The following is a 19,277-nucleotide window of genomic DNA, read 5'->3' as shown; positions in this document are numbered from 1 at the left end:
AAAACTAAATAATAAACTCCCCACGATATGACTTTACCCTACATAGCCTAGCCTATTTGTTACCGTTCATCGTGGCATTTGCTGAATAATAGTTCGCAACAACACACGCTGAACTTGAATCAAACATTCTTTAGAACACAGCTGAACAACGTTTGCTTTCACTTTTGAATGAAGTTCCAGTCCTTGCGTAGTGATATGAAATAGGCTTAATTAGAAGCACAAATTCCGTTGCCATTGACAGCGGTCATTATTTTTTTCAGAGGTCCTTTCCCAAGAAATAATGACCGCTAGAACTTTGGGAAATCCCATTCAAGTCAATGGAGCCTTCTACTTGCCTTGTGAGGAGCCGTGTAATAAATTCAGGTAAAGGTTGCTAGATTTAATACTTATATATCGATAAAAAACTTGATAGTTTACTTGTACTGCCATAAATGTTGTATGTTGCAATAGACAAATGAGTGAAATTGTCTTGGTAGGCTACACAAGAGAGAGATTTTTCTCCAAACAAGATGAAATTTAAGATGGCAAGACCTTTCCCCTAAAGTATTTATGTATATTTGTGTAAATAGCTAAATGAGGATGTAAGTCACTGGGAGCTCTTTAGCGTGAGGTTTGTGTCCTTAACGACTTCAATGTTTACTAATTTAATATATTCAGTTAGCCTGTGACTGGCCACAGGAAGACGCTAGAGGCAGCAAGGACACCTGCTGCATGATGCTACCTCTTAATGGAGACTGACTCAGGGCCAGTGCCTGTGCTATCAGATTAAAACTGTGTGATAGAGATGCTACCCCAGGATTTTGTTTTCTTTAACGCCTTGGCTACATACTGACTCTGACATCAGCGGCTAGACTCACTGTCACTCACAAACAAAATTCAACATTGTCGGGTTGTGGAAATTATGCTGTGGAACATGAAAAAATATGTTTCAAATATGTTGACACTTTTCAAAACACTTAATAAAGTAGGCCTACAGTGAAATTATTCAGAGAACAACCGTCTCTGATGACAGCAAACCTTTTACTCGCCAGTGTCCCCACAAGGCTAGCCTGGATACCAGACTCTCTGACTTCGCAGAGTCTGGCCTAGATCCATTGGCAAACATTTATTTCCTGGTTGGTAGACGCTTGTCTGAAGTTTGAAATCATTGGAGTTCAATCAGTAACGTTTGGTAATGACGTATGTTAACCACGGGGGACACAATGATAACAATAGGCTTGCAACTAAAACGTAATCGCTCTCAGGAACGCCCTCTGTTTGCTGGTTGGTTCGGAGACAAGTTGCCGAAGTAAACAAAGTGAACGAGAGCTACAGTATTCCAGACGGAGTACTGTAAATGTAAATGTAAATGAGCGGAAGTACGTAGACAGGCGGAGTCAGGCTACCACAAGGCAACCTTGCAGAGGAAAACATGTAGCTTAGCCTAGAAATCTAGACGCACCCTAGCGGTGGCAAATTAATTTGCTCAGCCTGTACGTCTAGTATCAAACCATAGGGATTTCTATTGGCTGACGCCGTGGACGTCATCCAATCACAGCGCTCTATTTTGTTAGAGAGTCTTAAGGCGGGCTTAACAGGATAACGACAGTCCTGCGACGGTGAACAACAAGGAAGGTGGCCATGGCGAACGAAGAGCGGTTGTTTGAATTGGCATTGGCATCAACTTTGGAGGAGTTGGACTTGTGCTTTTCTTTGAAAGTAGAGCAACACAATGCACCTAAGTCATTCCTTTCGAAGAAGGATGCATTTGCCGTTTTGCCGACCGGATACGGATATGGTCGTAGCGCTGGCCTATTGCATGCCTAGGCAGTTTGAAAGACAATTCTCTGCCCGCCCCTTGGATTAAGCGAGGTGAATGGTTCGATTCCAGACTATACATTTCAATGATATAGGATGGTCCGCCAGGCTACATGTAGCTTGCTACTGTAGCCTGACATAGCCAGATTCAATTCTATTCAGAATTTGAGTCTGGTGTCAGTCCATTTGGATTTGATTATGGGGCGTGTTTCAGCCGACACAGGGGGAAAAATGCCTGCATGCAACTGGATAGGCCAAACCAATCAGAACAAAGAAATACAACCAAACAGTCCAAAACATCTTTCTTATCAACAAATTTGTGTTTGCTTTGTAAAGTTATTGAGCTGTCAATATCTTGTACAACAGACACAGTAGCAAATTCTAAACATCTAGCTTTAGCGACAGCTTTTTTGTTGTTTAAACAAAATGAAGCCAAGCGCATTCAGGTGACGTGAATGACTAGTCACGGTTGCTCATCTGTCGATCAGCATATAAAGCCCGCACAGATGATGTGATAGGCACAAACCGCTCTGGTTCAAGTATAGAGGCTTCTCAATGGAACGACTCCAGACCGAATTTCCTTAAATCAAATTTTGTGGGTCAGTGGGGTAAATTTGGGCTAGCTTCCAGGTTAGTAGCTTAGTGAGCTGATTGGTTGAAATTGGTAGGCCTTTTTAATTTTTCAATTAAAAACCAGGTCCCCGTTAGCCTGACGAGCCAGACCAACATTAAAATGTAGGGTCTGGGCACTCACCGTTCGCAGTGCTCAGCGCGAAGGGCGGGATAATCGGTTGTCTTTCAAATTCCCTCTGCACGCAATAGGACAGCGCTATGAGTCCCATGCGTTTTCCCACCAGCGGAGCTAGTTGGCTAGTTCAAACTTTTGCCAACTTAAAAAAGCTTAACTCGTGTCACACTGTTCACCAACAGCAACATCCATCTTCTTTGTTTTCAAGTAGCAGGGAATTCAAGCCAAACCGTTGCAACTCTGCTATCAATCATTATGTTAAGCCCGCCTAATGACTCTATACACGATTTGATTGGCCTGATAGAAGTTTAATTTTTCGAGCTCACAAGCCAACGGAGAGTTGCTAGACTAGCCCTGGCAGCAAATGTAATGCCGCTAGGGTGCGTCTAGATTTCTAGGCTAGGTCCCCGTGGGCACAAGAGCCGAATGTGAGTGGCAGTAGCCTACTGCAGTGTTTTTCAACCACTGTGCCGGGGCACACTAGTGTGCCGTGAGAGATCATCAGGTGTGCCGCAGAAAATTACCCAAATGTCGCTCACTGGTCCAGAAAAGCAACTGTTGCATCAAAGAATTTATAACCACATGCTCTCATTGACTGTATAATTGCACTATTTGTCGTATGGAGGCATTGTACAACGGGGGCCCCATATCCAGTATTCACAGAATCATCACATATCCAGTTCATAACAACAATTAAATTAGATATAGTCACCTACAAATGAAACAGAGGGCGCTTGTTTTATTGAGCAGGTCTTGCATAGAAGCCATAATAAGGCCATATCTGTGTATTATTTGAAATTTTAGGCTATGGTATGTTTATTTTTTTATTCACACAGGATGTTAGTGTGCCGTGGGACATTTTGAGTGTCAAAAGTTTACTAATTGATGGTCTCATTTTACTAGATTGTGTGCACAACTAAGTAGCCTATATTGTGTGCTCATTTTACTATTTGTGCACACATTTTACTATAGTGGGCTCATTTTAAATTGTGCTCTCAATTTAGTAAATTGTGCACACATTTTACTAAATTGTGCGCATGTTTTACTAAATTGTGCTCTCATTTTACAAAAAATTAAATGAGAGCACAATTTAGTAAAATGAGTGCATTATTCCATAGGCTATGGTCTCAATATAGCCTAAATATCTTGTAATGACACATCCTAGGCACCGTAAGAGTTTGAAAGACAGGATAATGATTTACATGATGACCTGCAAAAAAATGTGTTCCGTTTTAACATGCTTTAAAACATCAACTTGAAAGTCAGTTAATCTTTAAATGACTCAAGGCAGCGGAATTCGCAAACACTAAGCCTAGGCTAAACAAGATCTCAGCTTTCATTAAGTCAGAAACACATTTGTAGCGTTTGTGGATAGAATAGGCCTAGTCCTACATTAATTCATAAAAATACAGCCCTAATGTGTCTCACTGACCCATTGTTTTTTTGAAGAGTTGACCTTTCTCTCTGCAGCAAAATGCTTGTCTCTCTGTTCGGTTTTGCGGAGGGATCGTCCACCAACTTGATATGACACAACTAGTTTCTGGTTGTTGTCTAAAAAGGGTGATTCTCTCATGTTGTCAAGGACTTCTAGAGTAGGCCTATTCATACATAATTCCAAGTTACTCGCCATGTGATATCTTATTCAGGAAAATATATTATAGGCTAACGTTAGGCTTAGTAAACATGTTATAACTCAAAGTGTAGGCATATTAGAATCTAAATACAGTTATTTTGACAACTTGTTGCCAAAACGTTATTGTCTTCAGTATTCTAGAATTGGCATTAGAATTAATTCGTTCTCTCTCCAAAAAAAAAAAACACGTGCCATACATGAACCTTTTTATATTGCCTACAATCAATGTGTAATGAACACAGTAATGCAGTCAGAAAGATACAATATTTGTTTAAAGAGCTGATTCTACAATCCCCAGTCATGTACTGCGTGGATAACTTTGATTTGCTCGCACCGCATTCTGACTGTTTACGCTGTTTAATTTAATATGAGCTGCATTGCTGGACTTGTAGTTTTATAGTGTGCCCTACAATTCATTTTCAAAAGGCATCCACATATATAAACATCATGTCCCATAATACAATTCGAGCGACGGAGCACCGCACGTGATGTTTCGCTTTTGACCAGCTTCCTGGATGCTGTTACATTCATAGCATAGGCGAAGTGAATCCTTGAGATTTGTAGCAAAATACAGACTGTGTGCTTTTGATGGTTATTGTGACCAATATGAACTACTTGGGGTTAGTTTTGTGCATGTGTGTCGGGGCGTTGGGAGGAAAGTATTCACGCGAAGTGAATGAGCAGAAGGCATCTGTTGATGGTAAGAATCCGGTGGAATTTCGAATTGCAAAACTGAATCAAGTCTGGGAGAAAGCTGTTCGGGTGAGTAACACAATTCCAGGTATTTACTGAATGATAAATTATGTACGAATTTCTAATTTGGTCGTGAGTGATACAGATAACGATATGTTTCAAAATATGCTGCACATACTGTTTGACTAACGGATCTTGCCGTAGAGTGATGTACATGCTGTAGTAGGCGTAGAGTGATGTAGCCACTGAGGCCTGACATGTCACTGTTAGGTACACTTCAATTAGGCCAAGTTAGTTAGAACTGACTACCCGGTAATGTTATTTTAAAACTTAAAATGTAGGCTACTGTAAAACCGTTGAGATGTTAATCTCCATTGCGCCCACTCTAGATGCAAATGCCACCCGTGCGACAGGCCGAGCTCCACAGTGACCTGAAAATCCAGGAGAAGGACGAGCTTCAATGGAAAAAGCTCAAAGCTGAAGGGTTGGACGAGAACGGGGAGAGAGAAGCAAAGCTACGACGAAATTTTAATGGTAGAAGATCTGCTCTGACTAGACAATTCATGTCATGAGCCAATTAAACCTTTGCCTCCAGTAAAGCCTTGAAACGTTTATAAAATGTAAGTAAAGAAGAACCATTTCAATTTATTTAATGTGTCAAACCACTGGTTCCTTCCCTTTTTAACTACAGTAATTCTTGCAAAATATGGGATGGATGGTAAAAAAGACACCAGGACAATGGAGAACAATAACTTGAAGGACCATGACATTAGAGAAGGAGATATATTTGAGGAACCAAGGCTGGACAAACTGTGGAACAAAGTAATTTCATTTTCAACTTTTTTTTCTGTGTTACATGAATAATTTGAATGCATAATTTGAGTAAATGTAGTCCTTTGTTTTGCTTATTTTTAACTTAGACAATTAATGGCCGCTGCTGTTAAGCTATTTTATTCATCACCCAGGCTAAATCATCTGGAAAGTTCTCTGAAGATGAGCTCCAAAGTTTACGGAGGGAGTTCCAGCATCACAAGGACAAGATTCATGAGTACAACATCCTGATGGATACCGTCAGCAGGACTGAAGGTACTTTACAGCACTTCAGCTAAAGACATGCCATGTGTGACTGTCAAGCTACCTGCTGCCGAATGACAAACTTGCTATGACTTGTCCTCTTCTACTTGGATATGTTTGTTTATCATTCTTACATTCTGTGTTTTCTAGAGGTTATGAATGAGTTAGACATTTACTGAATTGCTTAAAAGGTTGGCATCAGTGATCGCTATTCTGGGTCCACAGTTCCTTTTTGGTGTCTCTTCTGTGGATTGACCCCTGCCCAGGGTGATATGGTTAGATCTGTCTCATTGCCCCAGTGGAAGTGTCACCAGTCACTCATTCGAGAAGTGTAGCCCATGAGATGCAGACACCAGCTGCTCACTAGGCACCAAACACTTCCTCTCAGTCAAATCAGAATCTCCCATCACCTTTGGCAGACATGTTGACACCAGAAACAAGTGTAAAGGAAAGGAAAGCCCTGAAACCACTTCCTCAACCACTGAATCCCTGAAACCACGTCCTCAATTCTTTGTTGAGTGATTCTCATTTGTCTGTTCTAGTAGTTGGCTCATGTTGACATGGCATACTTGTCAAGGCATTATTTATGACCTGGTCTCCAGGATCTCTTCATTTTTATTTCACTTTTCTGTCTTGCGTCTCCAGAGATCCACAAGAACGTGATCTCGCCCCTGGAGGGAGATGTGAAGGAGCATGCAGTGCATCAGAAGCACTCCGAGCTGAAACAGAAGATGAGGGATCTGAACCAGGGCTTCGAGCGATTGCGCAAGATCAGTCACGAGGGCTTCAGTGATGATGACAGTGGTGAGGGTCACCTACTGTTGGTTTTATTCCATTTAAATGAAGGCGTTTGTGATAACATGATGTCTACAGTATTAGCACATAGCACTTCACACTGACAGTGAATATGAGATCAAAGAAAAATACATGACTCTTCTCACCATGTTGTGCTCTCTCTGTGTTCTGGGTTCTGTTTTGCCTCCTCATGGTGCCACCTGATGGTGTTCCTCTGTTCTTAGAGTTCCGGGAGCCCAGAGTGATTGAGCTCTGGGATATGGCTAGGAGATCAAATCTCAGTGAAGACGAGCTGGACTCTCTGAAGGTGCGTTTTACAGCCTAATTAAACCTTGCCAGAGTTTTGCAGAGTTTTCTGTGAAATTGCAAAGTTTCTGTCAGACCCTAATTCAGACTTTGCCCTCTGCTTTTGTCTACCTAGTGAGTGTAAGAATTAGTGGTAACTGTTAACCACTGTTGTGTTGCCAAGCAACAGGACTTGGGAAAGAGTGCACCGGGGGGGGGGGGGGGGCTTCCTTGCTGAACAGTCACTGATAACAGAAAGTGGAAAATGTACCTTGATTCTACGTTCTTGAAAGTCTTTGTTACTTTTCTGGTTTCAACTAAAGCTTTGAAGTCTCAGGTTTTGTTTAATAAAAACAATCTTTTTTCATTTCCCTTTCAATGTCTTTCTCCCGCTGTGCATTACCCTTTTCAACTAATCTTTGTTTTGCATTGTTTCCTTCCATTGTCACACACACACACACACACACACCTTCCCAGGAGGAGCTGAAGCACTTTGAGACCAAGGTGGAGAAGCACCAGCACTATCAGGAGCAGCTGGAGCTGTCGCACCAGAAGCTGAAGCACGTGGAGGCACTGGGGGACCAGGACCACATCCTGCGCAACAAGGAGAAGTACAACTCCCTCTCTGAGAAGACCAGGGAGATGGGCTACAAGGTGGGGGTACCTGGGTTCCTCCATAGGGTCTTTACACTTTTCACTTTCTGAGGGAGGGGCACACAACACTCAGATGGACAATACTTGGTCAGGGGTCCCAACAATCTTTGTTGCTTAATTTTTGAAGAAGTCAGCATGAAATGTAAACATTTTTTAAAACGGCACAAATATTTGTCACTAATATAATGCAATGTAATGGAAGGTTCATAGTTAGAGGGTAAGTGTAAGGTTGTTTCAAGGTCTTCTTTCCCTCTTGAGTATGTAACTGCCACTAAACCCCTGGTTTATTTCCTCTCCCCAGATGAAGAAACACATGCAGGACTTGACCAATAAGATCTCCCGTGACGGTCTCCCCCACAATGAACTTTGAGCTCTCTTTTGTATTCTGTGTCCATGGCAACAGAATGAATTGCCTTTTTCTACCCATCTGTAATTATTTTTCACCTTTGTGTAAATAGCCCACTGCAAATGTAAAGACTTCACACTTCGAGAGAAATGATTCACTGTTATGGTTTAGTCATCATTCTGACGTTATGCTACTGTTCAAATCATGAGGATGTACTTGTGCCTTTGTTAGGTTGTCCAGAAAGTGTTTTTTTTTTTTTCATGTTTCAAAGTTACTAGCCCATTCATATTGAGCAAACCTGTGAAGGGCCATGAGAGATTGTACAAATTGTGTAAAGATCTGTTTGTAATGGCTATTGTGTGGTACTTGTTGGTTCAGTGTTTATAGTTTTAATCTTTCTCGCACTGTTTTGTAGATCCAGTCCATTTCATCTTTTGCACTTTTAAGTAAATCAGGATCAAATCCAAGAACATGATTTGTTTTTGTCTTCATCATCTATTTTTATTTTTCCTGAAAATGTACTCTGTAGTACACTCAATAAACCCCAGTCCAATTGGTTGACAGTGCATCTTCAGATTGCTCTTTGAAAAAAAAATGAAAAAATATGAGCCAACTACCTCACACATTTCCTTCTCTAGAGACTAGACTAACTAACTGTAGGAAACCTTTGGTCTTCAAATAGAATATAAGCTTAGACAGAAGTGCCTCACTACTCAATTCTTCAGGCCCTGTACAAAAAATACCCTGGTAAGGGAAAGGCATTTATTGAGAAGGTGGCCACGCTGCTGCAGTTCCCTTTTTCCATCAGGAATTAATGGGACTTATTTGTAGTCACCCAGGCTTGTTTGAAACCACCCTTTGGATGTATTATTTAAGCCCAGTGCCATTTTACCTGCCATTAATGGTTTTGCAGTCTGAGACCAGTGCTGTTTTTCACAGCACCTTCCCTCGGAGGTGAGCTTGAAATTGGGAACTTCAAGTGTAGACGAATTGCAGACCTAAACTAAGAAGATCTGTTATGTGCTAGCCTACTGTAATTTGTGGTCAAATACATAGCAAATATGTTATTTTATGATGATTAATTATGAAGTTAATAGCTTAATAACATGACAGGTTTATATGTTGTAATGACATGAGTATCCTGCTAAAACAGGACATGCTAAATTGTTATAACGTGAATACTGGTCCATTTTTCTTTTCTGGCTTGACAGCTATCACTGCACCGACATGTAGGGGTGCATTTTGTTATTATTGGTTATTAGTTGTTATAAAAAAACAAATCCCTTCCTCCAGTTCACAGAGTTTGCTAGTCCATGCAGGTGGTGAGTTTTAGGCCCCATGGTGGACTCTGAAGTGGACTCAGTCCTGTGCATTCCCAGTCCTGCTTTTGATCAGCATCAGCAGACTTGGCAGTGTGTTTGGAGTCTCAATGATGAAATCCGGCTCGTGCTGATTGAGGCAGTTTTCCCTGAATCTCTCGGCCCCGTTCACTAGCAGTCTTGGTGACTGATGGACAACTAGTCCCTGGTCAAGAAGGTTGACAGATACAATCAGTTCTAATGCCTGACAACACTGCCCAGAAGGAGTTGTCATGACTACTGCTTTACCTGTTCATAATTCTGAAAAGGTACATGACCAACAGTGGAATGTGTGGGAACTAGAATACCAAATGTATTTCCATTGATTGTAGGGGCTTTGGGCTGTCCTTGACACAATCTCTTAGGCCAGAATATGACAGAATATTTCCTGTGACTGCTGAAATGACTTCTGAGAGTTACAGCGGCAGTTTCCTTGAAATCTCTACAAATGTGAATGTCTTTTGTATACAGACTAAAATGTATTTATTGTGATTAATTTAGTGGTTGGTACATACTAAAACACAACACTTATACAATGGTTATAGCTAAATAATCTTTAATACAATAAAAATATTTTGTGAGAATATAAGGTAAATATACAGCTTGTATAGTTAACTGTACACAGTTCTGCACCAATCAAATGTCCAAGTCGGAATTGGTCACCTAAAAAGCATTCAGTCTATGCGGTTTATGTTCCTTCCTCACATAGACACTGCTCGTTCATCCATGTAATGCAATCTTTCAATCCTATAAATAATAACTATAAACATTGGAATTTATGGCCTAAAAGATAGATACAGGTTCCAGCACACACTTTGAAACATTAATATTGGTATTTTTTTTATATAAACGAGTATTGTTTCAGTCCATGCAACTGCATACAGTATATGACAATGCTGTCTATGTTCACTGTACAAAAGGTATGAATAATATTATAATCCTCGACCCTTCACACATACTCACAGGCATACTACATAATCTTCTACACCATTGGATTGTTTGTCTCTGTAAAGTACAGACGTGATTGTATAAAAAGTTGTATGTAAAAACAGCGCTTAAGGCTAAAATGAGTCTTGGAAAGCTCAGGTGATTGAAGAGATCACAGCAGCATAAAAGGTCTTGCATGTCTCTCCGCCGTTCTTTAGCATCTTTAATTTGAAGGCTGCGCTCAGGCCTTGTGGTAATTTTAATACATGCACTTCAGTGCCTTCAGTTTCCCTCGGAAAGCTAGTCATTATTAACTCATCAGCAGACCACTACCGCGTAAAAATATGTCCAGTGGCTACCTAAGGTTGTTCACAGCTCTTAAAAAACTTCACTAATAGAGAACATCTCTTAAATGTGTAACATTTTCCTCACAATTAGTGTTAAAATGTACATGTAGATTCTTTATGTAGATGGAAGATTCTTTATCGTCATCAAAACTCATGCTTTTTTTTATGCATTTATGCACATTTTGCCCTGTAAATATGTCTATCTACCTTTTTTCTTTTATGAGCAAATTGCAATTGATTAGGCTCTAATAAGCTACACACATTTCTATCTCTGTATCTCCCAACAGCACCGCCAGCCTGAAGGCAGTGTGTCTAGGGATCTACTACTAATCAGACCAGTAGAGACAGTGCTGAATGTTGGAGGAACCGTTTGAGTGAGTGTGTGTGTGTGTGTGTGTGCGTGTGTGTGTGTGTGTGTGTGTGTGCGCGTGCGTGAGTGTATGTGGGTGCGTGTGTGTGTGTCTCAGTTCTTTGTCCCTTTCTTCCTCTGCTCTAGTTCCTGGAAGCGTTCTTCTCGTCCTAGTGCGTGCTGTGCACCCACTCTCTGTGCAGCCTCCATGGCAGCGATGTCAATCTGGGCATATTTAGTGGAGCCCCCTCCTGTCAGAAGGCATACACATCATCTGTTAAATGCCAACAGACAGACAACAGACAGAAAGCAAAAGGTTGCAGAGACCAAACCGTACAAACAACCAATTGTGCTCCAGTGTGTCTCGCCTCACTTAGTGTGTTGATCTGCATCAATATACTTGTGGTAACCAATGTGATGACATTAAGAATGGTACCAATTTAATATGCCACCATACATGTAATGACCGGAAAGGAGTAAAGCAGTGGTGAATGGACAATGAGTGACAGTGGGTGAGTGTGTCCACTATGACTGAAAGGAGACAGGGCTGTTACCCCTGACTGCAGCAGTGGGCTCCTGGAGGTCCTGCAGGTCCAGTTCCATGTAGTGAAGCTGCCTCTTGGACGTTGGGCTGATGGGGATGTTCACGTAGTTGACGCCGTCCCCAAGAAACCGGTCTGATGGTGGCATTCGGGTGGCATCTACTGGAGATGGCAGTGCTGCACCTACAATAAAGATTAGAGTCACCTTTATGGGGAACACAGTGGCGAGTGTGTGCAGCCCTAACCCTAACCTAGACTCTAACCCTAACCCAGACCCTAACCCAAGGAAATAGAACATTGCACCCCTTCTGCAACACTTACATTCATGAATATACTTATTACAGCTGTCCTCACTTTGTAGCAGATCCTTTCACAGTAATACCACAGACTGAAGACTGAGTGGTGTCAGTTTTGCATCAAAAGATTTGCTACAGTCATAAAATAACTTGTGGAATTACCGGTAAGTGTCTATCTGTAGATGCCTCACAAACAATTTGTGTGTGTGTGTGTGTGTGTGTGTGTGTGTGTGTGTGTGTGTGTGTGTGTGTGTGTGTGTGTGTGTGTGTGTGTGTGTGTGTGTGTGTGTGTGTGTGTGTGTGTGTGTGTGTGTGTGTGTGTGTGTGTGTGCGTGCGTGTGTGTGTGTGTGTGTGTGTGTCTGTGTGTGTCTGCGTGTGTGTGTGTGTATGCGTGTGAGTGTCTGTGTGTGTGCGTGTATGTGTGTGTGTGTAATATCACAATGTTAGCTGTAAATGTATCATTACATGACTATATCTATGGTAATGAATGTACTAACACTATTAGTGTGAGGCAGAGACACATACTCTGAAGTGCATTTATGACTTTTATCCACAGAACCATGTAAAGGTGCACATTTTAAGTCTAAACATCAGAAATGTTCACAATGTACACACATTAAATCAACATAGTGTCTAGCTCTGGGCATTCAGGTTAATATAGTCTGTGAGTGATTTAAATTCACAACGCACCAACGTCTCCAGATGGAAGGTCACTCCTACGCTGTGCCTCGGAGGTTAAGGCCATCCGCTCGTAGTTCTCCTTTGCCTCCGCTGAGGAGGTGATATGAACAAATGCATTAGCATTGACATACTTGGCAGGGGAACACATGCTTTCACTCAGCCTTTCTCCAGGCACCTCCATAAAGAAAGATAATGAAAGGTATAGATCGTTCGGACTTCCTCCTACAACGTGCTAATTATGAGTCCAATTTCCCCCCTGCTCAGAGCTGTCCTTACCGCACACAGATGCCTGCCGAAGAAGCCTCGGGGAGCCGATGAAAAATGGAGGTTTCACCAGCAAGCTGGCTGTGAGGAAGGAGGGGAGAGGAGAAGAGAGAAAGAGGGGATGAGAGGAGGAGGGCAGAATGAGAGGAGGCGCTAGCAACTTTTCTGTTATCTCTGCAGCAGTGACAAAGGTGACATGAGAGAAAAGCAGATGAGCATGTGATGAGAGGAAGAGAGAGGAGAGAAAAGGGGAAAGTAAAGAATGGGGGGAGGGATGGAGCAGAGAGGAAAAGAGACGCACAGTATCTAGTGTCCTTTCTCTATTGGCATGGAGATAGAAAGATGTGTGTTCCCACATACCTTCCGTGTCTCGAGAGATCCTCTGCAGCTGAGCGTAGGTGCCCATCAGTTCATACCGGCCTCTTTCTTCAAACTACCAAGAAAGAACACATTATTATGAGTGAAGCCTTGCCAGAAGAGGATCGGCATGTATTTCTGTAATTCAAACCATCTCTTTGAGAGACAAAGATATCAGAGAAAAAGCACTGACAGGAGTATCACCCATGGAATTTTGCTAAAGGTCTATTTTTATTTAATACACAAGGGTGCATATTATCCAGATCCAACCCTTTAGTACTGGTGCTGTCCTCAGAAGTAAGTTTCTGATACAGTGCATACGGAAAATATTCACAGCGCTTCACTTTTTACACATTTCGTTATGTTTCAGGCTCATCTTAAAATGGATTCAATTTTTTTTCCTCTCATCAATCTACACACAATCCTCCAACACCCATGACAATACTCCAACACACATCTGACAGGTAACCAAGGACCCAATGGTCACTATGAATGAGATCCAGAGTTCCTTTGAGAAGATGAGAGAAGCATAAAGAAGGACAAACATCAGTGCAGCACTCCACCAATCAGGCCTTTATGGTAGAATGGACAGATGGAGGCCATTTTTTTGCCAGGAGTTTGCCAAAAAGCACCGCAACGACTCTTAGACCATCAGAAGTAAAACCTTCTGGTCTGATGAAACAAAGACTGAACTATTTGGCCACAATTTCCAACGGTGTTTGTGGAAGAGACCAGTTGTGAGTGTGTTGGAGTATTGTTTGTAGATTGATGAGAAAAAAAATAATTGAATCCATTTTAAGATGAGTCTGAAACATAATAAAAAGTGAAGCACTGTGAATACTTTCCATATGCACTGGCTGTATATGGTCACAAAAAAACGCAGCACAACACATCTGTCATTCCAACTAGCGGTCTAAGCTAAGCCCACTCTAGGACAACCCAGTGGAAACGTGCACTTTTCCAGCTATATCACTTAAATACAACTCTTCTGTCAGTGTCAACTGTCCTCTTGTTGGTGTGTGTAAGGTTTACATATGCATTTTCACTAGTCAAAGTGATAGTTTTGTTTGTTTGTTTAATAAAAGTCTATACTGCTGCTTTAATATTGAAAAAACAAACTGTAATCAACTGTAATCACTTTACCTCCGGGGTTCCTGGAACCATTTCAGGCTCTTTCATATGCTCAACAGCTGAGGGACAAACAGCGGACATTTGACTTGGACTCCTTTCTGGTGAGGGGAAAATAGAAACTCAATAAACACCTCAGAGAACACTGTCACCATTTGCCCCTGGGCTTTCAGTCATCCCCCTTTGTGAAAGCCATAATAACACATTTATTTATCAACCATTTATTTATGTTCAATGAAGACCTTTTTAGCGAAGGCTAGAAGTAGCTTTGATTTGAAACACTCACCAGGAAACGATGGTGCAGGTGCAGGTAGTCCACCATGTTGCATAGAGTCTGTTCCCTGTGTTGGGTATAGGACACGGCCATGTGTTTTTTAGTGACAATCCTGGTAGGCTATACTCGTTTACAGTGCGGAGGATGTTCAGAAGGAAACACTCATGGAGTTGTGTGGTCTTTCATGGTTTGCTTTGTAACTGCACCACAAGAGCAATGGACTGTGGCATTTATGAAAATGATCTTTTCATTTCTTGATTTTCTTTATTATTTTGGTCGTGTGGAGTATCCAAGACTGATGTGATGCAGTGTGATTTGACATTTGATATCTGCTGATGCAAAAAATGGTCTAAACCACATCATCAGTCCAGTTCCCTCGTCTTTTAAATACTGATTTCCATTTGAAAGATTTCCTTTCACTACTATAGGTTTATCAAATAAAGCTATTCTATAATAAGTAAATTGACAAAATGACCCCATACTAATCCTCCTAATCACTGGTAAATTATCAATTACTTGGTCAATGGTCTTGTGCAAAAACACTTTCTATACACTCCATAGAATACATTACATTAGTTTGACATGCATAAGAAGACGACAAAAACAAACATCTTCGAGTAAATGCAACAGTATAGTTTCTGAGTGAAGCTGTTTGGACATCATGCAGGAACATTTTTATATGGAGGCATTTTTCATCTCACTTTCAAATAGTTTACGGTTATGGCATCTTAGAGGACACTTTCATCCAAAGCAAAGACAACCCTTCTTATACTTGCCAAGTTTGTCTGAGCGATAGCAGATGAACTATAATTTAGATCTTAGTGTGAAACTGGACCCAAAAGGTTATGGTTATGCATAAATGGAGTAACAACAGTATGATTGATATAACAAAACAGAATGCATCACAGTAGTAATATAATGTCATATTTAGTATTATATTTCATGTCATATTTATTTGTGTTGTTCCTGCATGAGGCTCATTGTTATGCCAAAAGACCAGGCGACTGCACACAGTTTCCCAATGGAGCTCTTACCTGTGTGGAACACTTCCTCCTAGCTGACACGCATTGCTCTTGAGTGATGTAGGTAGTATCAAAAAAGTGGCTGCACTGGGTGGGGTAAAAAATAGCGTGTTTGTTTAACACTGACTGCAGAGAAGGGATTGCCTATCTGATGAGGACAACAGCTACAAAGACAAGAAGATCTGGGCCTTAAGACAATGAAAGCAATAACACAGAGGGGAGTGATGGCTCATCAGGCGGATAAGAGGAAGCAGAGCAGGGAGAATGGTGTCTGAAAATCCCAATTGTCGTGTCTTGTCTCATTATTTTTCATCGTCGGCATCCCCTGCCAATTGATCTATTCATTTCAATTCACTTGTATTTATATTATTCTAACAAATCTTGAAAATTACACAAAGCTTCATAGCTTGGAGACAAATGCAACTTTAACGGCTTCATTTTGATAACACCCTTTTCATTACTTTATAATTAACTTATATTCATAATGTCTTTTTAATTTGTTTTTCACAGTCACTTTCCACAGTCCATAGCTGTCAACCCTAACGTTTTTTCCAGGTTCTGTCTTCCCGTCTTAATATCTTCCCGTAAAATATCCCGCATTTTAATACTGTCATGAATCCTGCCACTGGACCTGTTAGTCTCTGTACTGTTGTCCTGTTGCTACCCCCTTGCCCTTCCAGCGAAACAGATGTTTTTAAATCATCATTTTGCTTGCTTGAAGGCGACCTTAGATGACATTAGCCTATTTAAGATAACGACGTGGTTGTTGTGAGAGCACAATTTTGCCGCCAATCTGTAAGTCCTGTTAGACCTAGCTTCACACCTCATTTAGCAATTTTGTAGTCTGAATTCTTGCTTTTAGCAGAGAGATAGCAACAGAAAGACGAACGTTGAATTTGTCCCGTATTTTGGCTGCAAAAATATCTCCCTTATTTCCAATGCTCAATGTTGACAGCTATGGAGCAGTCAGAGAGGCAGAGGCAGGCGTGGCATTGCTGGTGTCATAGGAGGCATTAACAATGTGAGGTGTGATGACAAGGTCAATTAGAGCAAGTTGCTAATTAAGTTGAACTTCAATTCTGCTACTGCATTGACTGTCCAGTTATTGTTCAGCATGGAGAAAAGTTTGAATGTTCCAGGTGTAAACCCCTGATGACTGTGTTGTATGGTGAGAGAGATGTTATGATGTTATGCTGTGGGTGAGGTGTTGAGGACTAGCTCACCTTTGTGCCTCTACACACTGGGCAGGTGTTTGGGCTCGGTAAGCCTGCTTGGGGAGGGACCGGAAAGCCTTTGGGAAGGCCTGCCCAGGCCAGCGTGGACGTACTGCCCCCCTCGTGGCCCAGAGGACCCGCCTCAGCCTGAGCCTCACGCAGCCCTGTGCCTAGATCCTGACCCCCAGCGGCCCCGCAGAGGCCAGTCCAGTCCTTGGTCAGCGAGCTCGGGGGCAGGATGCGTCTCGGGGTGTCGTAGAACGGGAGCTGCGGTGTTGGTGGCGGCGTTGGCAGTTCTTGGTCTCTGGCCACGGGGGGCACCTGGTACTCCGAGCTGCTAGCGTGAGCCCAGGGGGTGGGTGTGGTCCCCGTGGAGACGGAGCAGGAGCAGGAGGAGGAGGAGGAGGAGGAGCTGAGCTCCATGCTGGCTCTCGTGCCGGACACCCCGACTGGGCCGAGGAGGCTGGACACGGAGGCCGAGGGGGGCAGGCTGAGCAGGGAGCCGAACTCCTCGGCTTCGACCGCCGCCATGTCCAGGCTGCCCGTGCACGAGGAGAAGCTTCCGGAGTAGGACGAGTGGCTGCCCGTGGTGGCGATGCCACTGTCCGTGGAGCCCTGGCGTCCAGCGTCCCTCAGCCCGCGCCCGCGGCCCAGCTTCAACGAGGAGGCGGACGAGGAAGGCCGGAGGATCGCGCCGCCTGCGCCGCCCATGACCGCCGCGTAGAGGCTCTCCTCGGCACTCAGCGACGGCGTCAACGTGCGCCTGGAGGTGGCCGTGGAGGTGCGGGACGCCGTCACGCTGGAGGACACGGCGCCGGTCAGGGGCGTCGGGGGCCGCTTGGACGACTCGGGCCAGAGGGTCAGGCGGCTGCCCAGGCTGGTGTCGGAGTGGCTGGCCTCCGAGGAGGAGCTGGACATGCTGCAGTCATCCCCCGCTGTAGACGTACTGTAGCTGCAGGTGGACGCTGGCAGCAGAAACGCGGCATAAGCTCGAAATAAGGTAAACAAACAGCCACAGATACACAGGACACAAGCAAGGACACACTATCAAGCTGTCCACAGGGACTAGAGTGACCTTCCACTTTTACAGGTCTACTTCACTTCTTAAATTAAACCAACATTAGTTACCCATGCGACGAAGGCACAGGCTTTGTACAGTTGATTTCCAAGTAGAATGTGCAATTAAATGATGAATTGTAAAAATGATGATTTTTACTATGGACATGACAATAACAGTCAGCAAAAATGCCATGCTTAAATGCTTAAGCCTCCCTTTCCCATACAGATTCACTGCTCAGGTCAACACCTGGAGAACTGATACACAAGGCAAAGGTCATCTTTCTAGAATGGTTTGTATTTGTGTGTGTCTGCATCCTTCAGTCCCACTCAGGAAATAATAACATGTAAAACTTAAACTCAGAAAATAATCAGTGAGTGCATCATCATGGGATATCATCATACCAGTCTTTTCATGTTTTACACAATCTGAACATATTTACTAAAAGACAAAAAACCTGAACCTACATACTGTCAACTGAAAACCAAATCAAATGTACTCTGCTGCTCAAAACCTGGTATCTGGTGTATCCAGTCCAATAATCCATCAGATAGCTTCAGATAGTGTACTAATGAATTATTAACTGGATATAACAGTCAGATATAACAATATGTGACCCTGCAAAGCAAAACCAGTCGCTTTGGTAAAATTTACAAAATTAAGTTATGGTGCTCACATGAACGACCATAAACTATGCTTTCCAACGATATCGAGGGTATTGCAAAAAGTATGGCTAAGATAACTGCATCCAAAGTTGGCATGGTTCTCCTGTCACGATACGCCAGAAGAGAGAGAGAGAGAAGAGAAAATCACCTTTTTAAGTAAATTGTCACGTGCGATAGTGTGAGGGCACAGCTATGATTAGCCTTAAGGTAGCGTGACCTTGAAGCGGATGACTGACTATGTGCAGTTTCATCAACCGTGCAGTGCCTCCTAGTTAATACCATAGACTGTAAAAACTACCTGGGACGGTCATAAGGTGTCACTATAGAACATAATTAATGTACTTCGGGGAAAGTAAGGGGAGAGGAAGTTCTGTGTACACAGATTGTGTATAGGCTACTTTTAAAATGCGCCAATGGAAAACTTATCCTGGTCCCTAAAATGACGCCAGGATATTTCTAAAAGTTCGTGCTTTTGATCGTTCGTGCCCTGAAAGGCAAGTCTTTCATATTCATATTCGGTTACATCTGCCAAGAAGGATATAGAGCTGACACATTGAGTAACGAGTAATGAGTAGCCTAATGAGTAAATTTGAGCTCTAGCCTACCGTAAAACCTTATAGCGGCGTGGACAAAGGGAATGACTGGTGTTCACCTAAATAAAGTCAGGGTTTAACAGTGAAAACGTATGTTTATCCGTGACATTTGTTCACAATATGAAAGTGTAGACTGTATACTGTCGAATTATGCGAAAAAGTGAAATTCGACATTTT

At 42.5% G+C, this 19,277-nt stretch overlaps 2 protein-coding genes across 2 annotated transcripts in view; one reads left to right on the top strand and one right to left on the bottom strand.

Moving 5' to 3' along the window:
* Positions 1–4,678: 4,678 nt before the first annotated feature.
* lrpap1 (low density lipoprotein receptor-related protein associated protein 1) lies at positions 4,679–8,593 on the top strand. Its single transcript, XM_076294245.1, has 8 exons — positions 4,679–4,940; positions 5,261–5,405; positions 5,563–5,693; positions 5,837–5,957; positions 6,591–6,749; positions 6,965–7,047; positions 7,503–7,679; positions 7,981–8,593. Exons 1-8 carry the CDS (start codon positions 4,767–4,769, stop codon positions 8,047–8,049), a joined length of 1,059 nt encoding a protein of 352 aa, XP_076150360.1. The 5' UTR covers positions 4,679–4,766; the 3' UTR covers positions 8,050–8,593.
* Positions 8,594–9,985: 1,392 nt separating this feature from the next.
* dok7b (docking protein 7b) overlaps positions 9,986–19,277 on the bottom strand; it is a 27,477-nt gene continuing 18,185 nt past the window's right edge. Inside the window, exons 7-15 of the mRNA XM_076295862.1 lie at positions 16,795–17,750; positions 15,584–15,658; positions 14,562–14,616; positions 14,291–14,376; positions 13,151–13,223; positions 12,803–12,871; positions 12,536–12,616; positions 11,561–11,731; positions 9,986–11,257 (exon numbers count right to left, since the gene is read on the bottom strand). Of these exons, the coding sequence (XP_076151977.1) occupies positions 11,121–11,257; positions 11,561–11,731; positions 12,536–12,616; positions 12,803–12,871; positions 13,151–13,223; positions 14,291–14,376; positions 14,562–14,616; positions 15,584–15,658; positions 16,795–17,750 (1,703 nt within the window). The 3' untranslated portion in view covers positions 9,986–11,120. The remainder of the gene's footprint in view (positions 11,258–11,560; positions 11,732–12,535; positions 12,617–12,802; positions 12,872–13,150; positions 13,224–14,290; positions 14,377–14,561; positions 14,617–15,583; positions 15,659–16,794; positions 17,751–19,277) is intronic.

This window comes from Alosa pseudoharengus, unplaced genomic scaffold, assembly GCF_046254945.1.
Source record: "Alosa pseudoharengus isolate Yale_2024_CS ecotype anadromous, Long Island Sound unplaced genomic scaffold, YU_APseudo_1.1 YU_APseudo_1.1_scf_2, whole genome shotgun sequence".
Taxonomy (NCBI): Eukaryota; Metazoa; Chordata; class Actinopteri; order Clupeiformes; family Clupeidae; genus Alosa; species Alosa pseudoharengus.
Note: the sequence above shows the minus strand (reverse complement) of the source record. Positions and strands in the feature narration are given on the sequence as shown.